The sequence below is a fragment of the Oncorhynchus kisutch genome, linkage group LG10, assembly GCF_002021735.2.
Source record: "Oncorhynchus kisutch isolate 150728-3 linkage group LG10, Okis_V2, whole genome shotgun sequence".
In the NCBI taxonomy this organism is placed as follows: Eukaryota; Metazoa; Chordata; class Actinopteri; order Salmoniformes; family Salmonidae; genus Oncorhynchus; species Oncorhynchus kisutch.
Window position 1 is genome coordinate 28,635,378 of NC_034183.2, and position 12,829 is coordinate 28,648,206.

The 12,829-nt window shown below is 41.5% G+C and overlaps 1 protein-coding gene across 1 annotated transcript; it reads right to left on the bottom strand.

Annotated features, from left to right (window-relative positions):
* Positions 1 to 3,730: 3,730 nt before the first annotated feature.
* LOC109897506 (sodium-dependent phosphate transport protein 2B) lies at positions 3,731 to 12,122 on the bottom strand. The gene is made up of 13 exons (XM_020492006.2): positions 12,033 to 12,122; positions 11,150 to 11,199; positions 10,924 to 11,034; positions 10,626 to 10,754; positions 10,113 to 10,256; positions 9,926 to 10,037; positions 9,044 to 9,239; positions 8,695 to 8,790; positions 7,129 to 7,249; positions 5,464 to 5,631; positions 5,072 to 5,188; positions 4,808 to 4,932; positions 3,731 to 4,690 (listed from the first exon to the last, which is right to left on the bottom strand). The coding sequence occupies exons 2-13, from the start codon at positions 11,193 to 11,195 to the stop codon at positions 4,145 to 4,147; spliced, it is 1,911 nt and encodes a 636-aa protein (XP_020347595.1). The 5' UTR covers positions 11,196 to 11,199; positions 12,033 to 12,122; the 3' UTR covers positions 3,731 to 4,144.
* Positions 12,123 to 12,829: the final 707 nt, after the last annotated feature.

Below are 12,829 nucleotides of genomic sequence, written 5' to 3' on the forward strand. Positions count from 1 at the left end.
CAGTTTGGGGAAGGCCCTTTCCTGTTTCAGCATGACTATGCCCCTGTGCATAAAGCAAGGTCCATACAGAAATGGTTTGTCGAGATCGGTGTTGAAGAACTTGACTGGTCTGCGCAGATCCCTGACCTCAACCCTATTGAACACCTTTGGGATGAATTGAATTGGAACACCGACTGCGAGCCAGGTCTAATCGCCCAACATCAGTGATCGACTTCACTAATGCTCTTGTGGCTGAATGGAAGCAAGTCCACCCAACAATGTTCTAACATCTAGTGGAAAGCCTTCCCAGAAAAGTGGAGGCTGTTATAGCAGCAAAGGGGTGACCTACTCCATATTAATGCCCATGATTTTGGAATGAGATTATGAAATAGCAGATACCTTTGGTCATGTATTGTATGTGTGTGAATGAGGCAGATATGATTGTGTTCTGTGAAACAAACTAATGCCCCACCATACTTTGATGAACATGTAGATACAGTACTTCACTGTTGCTCTCTGATTTTCAGTTAAGGACATTGTGTTATGGTGACGTTAGAGCTGGTACTATGTTGGGTAATTTATAGGAACTAAACAGCAGTATAATTTCTAGTGTTTCTCCCCTCCCCCCAAAATGAAGATGGATATGACGTTGAATCTTGGTACTTCATTGCCAACAAGCACTGTGACCAGAGTAATAAATGTGACATTTTGAATTGCTCTCAACCCTATACCTTGTAATAATATTTGTGTTTAGTCAAACCCTCTTAATATTCCCATGGGCAACCATTTTAACCAGAGATTGAGTTAATGCGTGGTCTAAGCTATGCATTAAACCATAGCCTGTAAACTGTCCTTTCATAAAAAAAATAGTAAATGTGATTGCCAAATTATTTCAAGATTATTGCTATTATTTGAAACAGCTGAGTATTTAACTCTTTATCCAATGTTATCACCAGTGCCAGAACTCTCAGAAATAAAAGTGTCAAAGAGCTCTATTCAGTCCCTCAGTGTACAGCGTGATTGAAATTTAAAGGCAATGTTCCTGCATTCTCGGACACTGCATTCACGGTAAACGCTGCATATATCCTCAATGGGAAATGACCTTTACATTTCTATCACACAATTTGTAACGCTTAAGCGACTGAATAAAGCCCAAAGTCTCTGTTATCAACTCATTAGATACAGTATCAGCTACCCATTATAACAATTTTCCAATTCTGCAATGTGGTCTCAGAGCATTTTATATTATTCTGTAAGTAAATCCGAGACACTCCATTTAGTATGATATGTTATGTTTCGTATGGTACGTATACATTTTTTGGTCTATGAGACCAGTATGGATTATTATGTATTAATTATCAACCCCAAACTAGAAGGCAAAAGCCCACCTGACCTGTTTTTAGAGATAAACACATAGTCTGAAATTATAGATTGAATTGGTAACGTGCAAATGGCCTATTTGAGAAAACATAACAATGATAAACTTGTATTTGGTTTTCTGATCTGCTGCCATTTGTAGCAATTGATTTAGTAGTTAACTATAAAGTGCTATCACCATGAGTTACTCATGAAGTGCACCTTGTCTTGAGCACCATAATCAGGACTGGTCTCCCAGGTGAAATATCTATGGGTCAAAGGATGCAGGGCAAAGTCCTGTCCAGGTGGCTACTGTCTAAAAGCACATCAGATACATTTCACATATTACTATCAGTAGTACAGCACCAGTCAAAAGTTTGGACACACCTAATCATTCAGTGGTTCTTCTTTATTATGAATATTTTCTACATTGTAGAATAATAATGAAGACATCAAAACTATGCAATAACACATATGGAATCATGTAGTAACTAAAATAAGTCTTAAAAGTAGCCTTCTTCAAAGTAGCCACCCTTTGCCTTGATGACAGCTTTGCACACTCTTGGCATTCTCTCAACCAGCTTCACCTGGAATACTGTTCCAACAGTCTTGAAGGAGTTCCCACATATCATGAGCACTTGTTGGCTGATTTTCTTTCACTCTAACTCATCCCAAATCATCTCAATTGGGCTGCTGTCAGGTGATTGTGGAGGACAGGTCATCTGATGCAGCACGCTGTAACTCCTTCTTGGTCAAATAGCCCTTACACTGCCTGTAGGTGTGTTTGGTCATTGTCCTGTTGAAAAACAAATGATAGTCCCATTAAGCCCAAACCAGATGGGATGGTGTATTGCTGCCGAATGTTGTGGTAGCCATGCTGGTTGAGTGTGCCTTGAATTATAAATAAATCACTGACAGTATCCTCCAGCAATGCACCCCCCACACCATCACACATCTTCCCTCATGCTTCACGGCGGGAACCTCACATGAGGAGATCATCCGTCTCACAAAGAACCAAAAATCTAAAATTTGGACTCATCAGACCAAAGGACAGATTTCCACTGGTCTAAGTCCATTGCTTGTGTTTTTTGGCCCAAGCAAGTCTCTTCTTCTTATTGGTGTCCTTTAGTAGTGGTTTCTTTGCAGCAATTCGACCATGAATGCCTGATTCATGCAGTCACCTCTGAACAATTGATGTTGAGATGTGTCTGTTGCTTGAACTCCATTAAGCATTTATTTGGGCTGCAATTTCCAAGGGTGGTAACTCTAATGAACTTATCCTCTGCAGCAGAGGTAACTCTGGGTCTTTCTTTCCTGTGGCGGTCCTCATGAGAGCCAGTTTCATCACAGTGCTTGATGGTTTATGCAACCGCACTTGAAGAAATGTTAAAAGTTCTTGAAATGATCCTTATTGATTGACCTTCATGTCTCAAAGTAATCATGTCTTAAAGTATTAGGGCCATCTCCTGGACACCACCCCACCTTGTCACAACACAACCGATTGGCTCAAACACATTAAGAAGGAAATAAATTCCACAAAATAACTTTTAACAAGGCACACCTGTTAATTGAAATTCATTCCAGGTGACTACCTCATGAAGCTGGTTGAGAGAAGTGTGCAAAGCTGTCAAGGTAAAGGGTGGCTACTTTGAAGAATCTCAAATATTAACTATATTTTGATTTGTTTAACACTTTTTTGGTTACTACGTGATTCCATATGTGTTATTTAATCGTTTTGATGTCTTCATTATGATTCTACAATGTGGAAAATAGTAAAAATAAAGAAAAACCTTTGATTGAGTAGGTGTGTCCAAACGTTTGATTGGTACTGTATATATTTATACAACCTCCCATAAACTAGCTACAGCAAAAGAGCACAACCCTCCAGGGGAGACCAATCTACTGTACCCTTTAGCTTACATTTATGCGTTATCAATCACAGGGCGGCAGGTAACCTAGTGCTTATGAGCGTTGGGCCAGACGCCAAAAGTTCTCTGGTTTGAATCCCCGAGCCAACTATAGAAACATCTGTTGATGCGCCCTTGAGTAAGGTACCTAACAGTAATTGCTCTTGTAAGTCGCTCTGGATAAGAGCAGCTGCTAAACGTAATGGCCAGGTATTGAGTTGCATCCCCCCCACCCCTTTTGCCCTCGGAGCAACCTCAATTTGTCCGGGCATGGACTCTACAAGGTGTCAAATGCGTTCCATAGGGATGCTGGCCCATGTTAACTCCAATGCTTCCCACAGTTGTGCCAAGTTCGCTGGGTTTCCTTCGGGTGGTGGACCATTCTTGCTACCCACGGCAAACTGTTGAGTGTGACTAACATAGTAGCGTTGCAGTTCTTGACACAAACCATTGTGCCTGGCACCTACTAGCATACCCCGTTCAAAGGCATTTGAATATTTTGTCTTTCCCATTCACCCATGTCTCAATTGTCTCAAGGCTTCAAATCCTTCTTTAACCTGTCGACCTCCCCTTCATCTACACTGATTGTAGTGGACTTAACAAGTGATATCATAACTTACACCTGGATTCACCTGGTCAGTCTATGTCATAAAGAGCAGGGGGGTAGGGGGTACAATTCAATATTAGGGAGGTGTTCCTATTGTTTAGTATACTCAGTGTATATATAGTGGACACTCACTTTTTGGTGATGTTTTCCTACAAGATGTGCAGGCTTACACCACATGATACAGTATCACCGAAACAGAGGCTGGTTAACTCCATAAAGCCAAAGCAAACTTGGAGAATTACAAACATGTTACAAATAGGTTATATATGTCATACAGATAGATATGTTAACTGTGTTAGAGCTGTGTGGCTTTCATAGTTTCCTTGGAGGTCTCTTGCGGCTCATCGTCTCTGGTTAGGACTGGGTTATCATATATCTCCAGACTTTTCTTCCTCTCCTGCAAACCCTTCTCTTCATCGTCAGTACTCTGGCAGCACTTGCAGCAGCAGCGAGCGCCGCAGAAGGCCATGCCTGATGTCACCACACGGTCCCAGGGGGCCATGGAGTGCAGGGGGCGGGGCAGGAAGTCCCAGTCACGCAGCCCGCTGGGCAGGTACTGAGGACAACGTGCCTGCATCAGGTTAACAACGATGATGAAGATGGCGAGGACAACGATGGGTACGGCCACCCCAACCAGGACTTGCCAGCCGGCCAGGGAGAGCCCCAGGATGGTCAGGGGCATGAGGAGGAAGCAGAGTAAGAGGTAGAGCGCTGCGAACCAACGGTACTTGGCTGTGCGGTTCCCCAGGGCTCTGGCCAAGCGGATGGGGATCCGAGTGAAGGGGATGGGGTACCACAGCAGAATCCCCGCTATGTTGAAGAAGAAATGGCACAGTGCGACCTGGAGAGGAGGAGATGCAAACAGGGTGAGTAAGACTTCAATAACACTGATGCATAGAGAGAGTGGACAGAGAGCAATATGAAACTGACATGAAAATAAACGATTACTACAACAAACCTGCAGTGAGTTGGCCAGGGTTTCTCCAGGAGCAGCCATAGCAGCAAGAATAGCAGTGGTAGTTGTGCCGATATTTGAGCCCAATGTCAGAGGATAAGCTCTCTCAAGGCTAATAACACCAATACCTGTTGGGTAATTGAGAGAACGATTACATAATACTGAAATAATACTTGAGTATATGCTCTCTACATTAGTCAGTAGGTCTGGATGCAATTGGAGACAGCTAAAGGTAAGTGGATAGATAGAAGCTACAAAACTATTCACCAACAAGGGGAGTGATTGCAGAGGTGAAGACAGAGCTGCTCTGGACAATGAAGGTCATTCCTGCTCCGACCATGATGGCAATGTAACCAGTGACCCAGCCAAAGGGGAAAGGGAAGTCTGAACAGACAAGACACAGCAGGTTCAGCATTTGCTTGGTGACCACAGTGAACGTTAGGATTACTTTCAACATCAACATCCAAGTGACTGTCTGGATCACAGCATAGTTGTACCTGATCTTGGTCCAGAGCACCTGAGGTGACCTTCAAGCTGCAGCGTGTCTGTACCAGTGTTGCTCATCAAACATCAAGATGTACCACTGCTGACTATCAAACAGGATGTATGTTCTACCAGCATTCTGAGTAGATTGAGAAGATAGCCAAATGTGTGCTCACCTGTGTTGAGCACTTTCTTGATGACCACAGCCACCTGTCCCTTAAGCATGGAGTTGAGCAGCTTGACAATGAGGATGAGGCAGGTACAGAGGATAAGCAGGGATAGGGCCAGCAGAATGAGGCCCACAGCCAGGTCAGGCAGGTTAGCATAAACAAAGATATGGTTGCCTGCATGGGAAGATGCCAAATATTATTGAAGATTTAAATGGGACAAAGGGGCAATAACAATGAAAGATTAGAGAGAAGGTAATTAAACTTTAGTGAGATTAGAAAGACGGTAATAAATGTAGTGATTTTAGAGAGAAGGTCACATGATTAGTGAGAAGGTAATTTTTCGGTCCTGACATGACTTCCACAGTTTTTATGGAATAGATAGGAAGAATGGTAATCGCACTCCACACTGCCCTTTCTCACCTGGACAAAAGGAACACCTATGGGAGAATGCTGTTCATTGACTACAGCTCAGCTTTCAACACCACAGTGCCCACGAAGCTCATCACTAAGCTAAGGACTCTGGGACTAAACACCTCCCTCTGCAACTCTGCATCCTGACCGGTTGCATCACCGCCTGGTATGGCAACTGCTCTGCATCTACAGAAGGTAGTGTGAAGGCCCAATACATCACCGGGGCCAAGCTTCCTGCCATCCATAACCTATATAATAGGCAGTCTCAGAGGAAAGCCCATAAAATTGTTATAGACTGTTTTCTCTGCTAACGCACGGCAAGTGGTACCTGAGCACCAAAAGGACCAAAAGACTCCTCAACAGCTTCTACGCCCAAGCCATAAGGCTGCTGAACAATTCATAAAATCGCCACTGGACAATTTACATTGGCACCCCAGCACCTCCCTTTTGTACACTGCTGCTACTCACTGTTTGGTTGTTACCTATGCATAGTCATTTCGCCCCCACCTACATGTACAGATTACCTCAACTATCCTGTACTCCCGCACACTGACTCGTTACCGGTGCCCCCTGTATATAGCCTCGTTATTGTTATACTTATATTGTTACTTTTTATTATTACTTTTTATTTGAGTCTACTTGGTAAATATTTCTTCTTCTTCAACTGCACTGGTGGTTAAGGGCTTGTAAGTCAGCATTTCACGGTAAAGTCTACAGTTGTTGTATTCGGTGCATGTGAAAAATAATGTTTGATTTGATTTGATTAGTCAACATGTTTTTTCCCCCATAGCTTCTACACTTAGCTCTGACGTGTGGTGACCCAATGTAGGGGGTTACATTACAACAGGATTTGGTCCAAGTCATAATGAGAGCAGTGACCCTTTCCCTTGTTTTGATTGGCTGATTTCAGATCCAAGCGCACAGGTATTCATTTTGATTGGCTGTGTTAGACTTGGGAGCGCTGGCCCGTCATTTGGCCTTGGGCCACTCAGGTGCTTCAGCTGGCCAGGATGAATGGGCCTTTTGAGCAGGTGGAGAGGGTGTGGTATTTGAGTAGGCAGAGGGGGTGAGATGAGGATATGTGCCGAGTCACTTTATAGACTGAATGGAAGTCATTGTCCTTGTATCATGTGGTCTTGTCTGGCAGTGGGGGGGTTCTTAGCTTTCACAGAATTTTGGTTTAGCGTATCAGGCAATTCAAATTGCTCTGTCGAGACCTTTGTAGGGTCATGGGCTGTTCAGTGATTGTGCTGTACTTACATCTCTCTAGATTGATTGTTTCAGTGACATTTATCTGGGTCAATGTCTTGTTGCCTTCCACCCAACAGAGGGCACCGGTCGTGCAATTGGCATCTGAGGGAACTGTTATATTCACAAGAGTCTAAAACAGAAGAGAATAAAAACAAAGATGACGGTCCAGTGACCGCTCTAACAATGAAAATACACCTCCTCAGAGATGGAAGGCAGACAAGGCGCAGGCGCGATCTTGTGAGACCATTCTAGCTTATGAGAGGGCAGTTACGCATGTGAACAACAGACACAACTCCGATATAAAGTCGGGTTTTTTTCAAGGTTGCTGAAATGCCGCAGGTGTCCACTTATATCAGTGTATTCGTAACAACCTAACCATTATGAAACGTGTATTTGATCAAATAAGCCTCATGTAGCAAATTAGCAATGACTTTTTCAACCCTCTCTCATTGATCTCCATACAAAAATTCCTTATTTTCATGGACAAATTTTGGACAGAGTAAGGCTTCGCCTCTCCCTCTCTGATAAAACACAAGCCAATACAGATAAAAGGCACAATAATTATGGCTATCACTAAGTAATTAAAACCTATGGAAACAATGACCTTAATGACATTATGACTAGTAAAGAAGCAGAATTGTATTAAGAAAAGACCACCTTCATGATGACATGATTTAGTATCAGTAAGGCACTGGAACTTATAAGTAGAATCACTCTGGCCAAACTACAAGATCTATCAAACATTAACCCTGAGAAGAGAGCTTAAGAGATAGCACTCTCACGTATACTACAACATTATCTTGTTTTTACTGTCGGAAAACTCGTAAATCATCAATCATCACAAACTTATAAAAATAGCCCTTTGTTTGACTTATCTGATTAGTAATTGCTGGTCATTGGAGGCTGCTGAGGGGAGGACGACTCATAATAATGGCTGGAACCGGCTAATGGAATGGCATGCATTTGATACCATTCTACTCCAGCCATTACCACGAGCCCGTCCTCCCCAATTAAGGTGCCACCAACCTCCTGTGTTGCTGGTGTGACAGGCAGTGTTAGGGAGTAGTGAACTACATGTAGTTCAACAAATAATTGAATTACATTTTGCAGTAGCTTGGCGGTAGTAGAACTATATTCAAATCTAGGTAGTGTTTTCTGTAGATAATTACTTTACTGCCTTGTAACTGTGTAACTAGCTACTGGAACTACACACTACTTTTTTTTGCTAAAAGAAAATAAAGTGAAGTACGCAATGATTTCCTTTCATGTTCGGTATCAAACCTCTCTAATTCTCACATGAAACATATCTTTGTGTTCAATAGGCAAAATTACACATTCTGTTATTATGACCCCAAAGTGATCTGTCCTGCAATTTGTAGAGATTTACATATAATAATTTGTCAATAAGTCATTTCCAAAGTACATTTACTTCGGCAAACTATATTTTTCATAAGGGTAGCTTTAATGTAGCGTAACTTCTTCCAGTGTGAAGTAATTGGCATCTCGGTAAAGTATATTTTCAGAGTACCTTCCCCAACACTGGTGACAGGGTCATCGTTAATCTAAACATCTTACCGTGATTTTCTCTGTTTTGCACCAGATTTTGATCAAACTCTTGTTTCTGGCTGCTGGGTCACCGGTGGCAATGTCACTGATTACCTTTTTGTCCAGCTAGAGGAAAATAAAGGTTTCAGACTAGTTAAAGATGATTTAAAACCTACTAAACTTCTTCATCAACTCAAATGTAATATTAAGCAGATGTTTCATAAATGTTTCAGACATGTTTCAGGGTTGTATAGGTACTATATCTTGCTAGCTATATAAATACATTCAAATAACTTTCACTTCTCATATTGCGTATTTTGCTTTATAAGGTGAAATTAGATTAATCACCTGAATTGCGATGGTAAAACGCTGATCCTACCTCTATGATGGCATCGGTGAGAGGGTCTGTGATGACGTTGAGCAGGTCAGGGGCGTTGTTTCCCCCCTGGATGTTGAAGGAGTCGATGATGATCTTGGTGAGTTTGTACAGGACACCAGTAGCTGCCTCCAGAGGCAGCAGGATTAGCACAGACAGCCAGTTGAAGAAGTCATGCACTGTGGCACCAGCAAACGCCCTGGAGGAAATAACACTAGGTTACACAGCTCACAATTTACCAAGGTTGATATTTTATTTCCCAGAAATGTTGCTCATTACCAACCAGCAAATTACAATGTTTTTTTTTATGGTGCAAAATTGTGAAGTATACTTCTATCAATTGAGGCTGTTTAGAAACGTCTTGAGCTGACTGACAGTCATTTTGCTATGGCTGTATTCATCAATCGAGCAAGAAGACAATATTTTGAATAATGTAGTCATGTCCATATACAGATTTGATGATATCATAGTGACTTGACCTTCTTTATTACTTTACCCAAAATATCATGACATTAGTGATAGTCAAAATTTGTCCAATTTGTGAATGTATAAATCAACATTTTGTCCATTTAAACAGCCTGTGTCTAATCCGCTGTGAAACGGGTGCTTTTTCTTGGTTCTACTGACGTGCTTTGTGTCTGTATCTGACGTAAAAGAGTGTTTAACGTCCACACAAAATTGCTTTACTTATTTTAGGTTTAAGGAATTGTGTAGGTCACATTCTTTATCGTACAGCAATAAAATGTATATATTTATAGCTGCTCAATAAGAATCCAATTAAATAAATCATTTAAATATATGATCAGTAACTACCAGTAAATATAATGCCTGAATTCAAGCACTGTAGTGTTATGAATCTTTAGAAAGTGATTCAGTTAGATGTACCTGCGGAACTCATTTCTGTCCCCTGCCTGCATCATGGCCACAATGGTGTTGGTGACTGAGGTTCCAATGTTGGCTCCCATAATGACTGGCACTGCAGACTGGACCTCCAGCACTATGATAAAGATACAGAGTGAGTGTGTGTGTGTGTGTGTGTCCCATGTGTACTTGTATGTGTGTGTATACTCACATCCAGAAGACACCATGCTGACCACAATAGAGGAGGACGTGCTAGAACTCTGGACTAACAATGTGACCAGCACTCCAATCACTAGGCCAGCCACAGGGTTGGACAGCACCGCATTGTCCTGGAAGATGTCCCCAGCTGCCTTACCTATGCAGACACAGCTTAAAGGTAAGGCCAAATTCATCATGAAAACGTTCCATAAACACTTTCATATCCATAAACATCCCATATTTAGATATTTTGTTATGGAATGACAGGACAATTGTAATTGTGAATAATAATTAGAGTATCATCAAATTAGTAGAGTTAAAACCTAAGAAGTGACAAATACAGTCGGTCCTTATCAGGACCTGGTTGAAAACAAACGCTTTTATACTTTGATTTGATTTTGACTCTATATTATATCATATGATTGGATTGGATTACGTGGATCAACAAAGATTTAGTAAGATATGAAACCATAATATTCATTTTGTCAACTCCGACAGAGAGAGAGAGAGCAGGGTTTAATGTTACCTCCAACTAGCTGGAAAGCAGAGCTCAGGACGTCTAGAGAGCAAACGAACATGTAGAGAAATCCAACCAGCAGAATGAACTTGACAACGGCAGTCAGAACCCGCAAAACCTTCCCTTTGGTATCCAACTCTGTTTCCAAAGAGAGAGATATGAGACTGGATGAGGAACCAGATTTTGGTTGGTGTAGTCACACAGGTTCTCACTTAAAACATCTAAATGTTTATCTCAGTGAAGGGTAAAGAAGTGCACTTTGTTAGGAATAGGGTGCCATTTGAGAAACAACCATAATCTATCTCACCTGACCACTTGAGTCCATTGTCCTGCAGTTCAGGGAGATTCCAGGGGTCATCCTCATACTTGTCCTCTGTAGAATATGCTGGCAGGACGACTGAGTCTTTGGGTGCCGTATCTGCATCATTTGTGGGATTAGGAGAATTGTGAGTGGATGTTGCCTCTGTGTGTGGTGCTGCCTGGTGATGAGGTGTAGATGTCATAGATAGTAAGGAGTAGCCAACCGTACATACCAAGAGTGGGAGACAAGGTATCTCTGACTTCTGGACGAGGAGCCATTGCCCTACGGCAAATATGATGTACTTTACTTTGAGGTAAACCATGAAGAACATGTACTGTGGCAAACCATCAAAGTATATCGGAAGGCTAAACAGTTTTAACTTGAATTAATCTATTGTTATTAAAAAAGTATTATTATTCCCAGAGGAAACAAAAACACAGTCCTTTTATATTGAATCCTCTATTAAAGAGTTCCTGTTTATTTGTTCATCCTCCAATGCATAGTCAAGCAATCTTGTGCCTGTCACAAGATGTTACAAAATAGGAGAATTTCTCCTTTCAATTATGGTCAATTATTCCATGGGAATAACTCATCGTGATGTTGCTTTTCACGTCCACATCGATTACGTCCACAGAGACATACAGATATGACTGTCGGCTAGGGGCCTACTATCCTCAAGAAAACCACAAGAGAAGTGTAATCAGTAAAGCTCTCTAAGTCCTCCTTTTCCAAGGATCAAATTGAGTTCTCTCAAACAACAATAGGCTACAATAGTGGCATACTACTAGGCTAACTAATACAATGAATGCCAATTATTCTAATAATAACAAAACAAGTTATTATCATCGTTATCTGGGCAACATTTGACAAAAAAAAGAAAGCAGGTAAAAACGGCCAAAAATAGCACCCTTGAGAACAAGCTCGGCCAGTCATTGGCACCAAACTGTGTGTGAAGCTGAGTGTCAACAAAAATAATACGCATTAAGGCTATGAGCACATACAGCTATAGGTAACAATTCCTAACATATCTTTGTTTGTTGTGATTTTGTTTTGTTGCTCTATTACTTGAATTTGTCTTGTTTCTAATGTGGAGTATCGAGGGTAGTAATACGCACCTGAGGTGGAGGAGTAGGCTTTTGCAGCAGTCCTTATGAAAAGGGGAATTCACCTGAGCTACCTGGCTACCTGGAGAGGTCCTGCATGCTGCTTATATAGCGCTGGGGCGGGAAAACCCACTTCAACCTGACTGTTCAAAGTCCGAGGCAAAAAGGGCTCTCGGACAGTAAGTGAGCTTACCTTAGCATCCACAGTGAATGTAGGCCAGGCAACATCCAATGATCAGTGTATGACGGAATATTACTACTCTGGCATGGGTTTTTAAAATGTTGTTTTCACTAGGTAAAAAGTAGGCTAATGACTGTCATAAACTGTTTTTGTTTTTTTTGCTGGTTGAGTGTAGCCTCCGTGAATCTCAGGACAGGCCAAAAATAAAAATGGCAAATGAACTAGGCCTAACCAAATAATCTTGATGATTTCGAAATGTTTTTGGCCTGTCTATTAGAATAAATAAGGCCAGTCTGTTAGAATATTTGCACTTTGATTGAGAATAGACTAGGTTCGGCCTATTCAAATAACGGAAATGGTAGAAGTTTTCACAAATGCTTTGCAAATTTAATTCAAACCCTTATACAGGTGTAGCCTATCCAGATTGTATATTTTTTTTAATCAGTTGAGTGGGTCAGTTGGCACATTTGTGCGTAATGTTCTCTATTTCTCTTCTGAATGGAGGAAAGCTGCTCTCTGGTGGTAGCTTGTGGAACGTCTATAGGCTACCTAGTGTCCAGTAAGAAGTCTCTGTGGGTTAAACCAAATCATTAACGACTATTATAGAAAAGAACAACAGTATAATGTG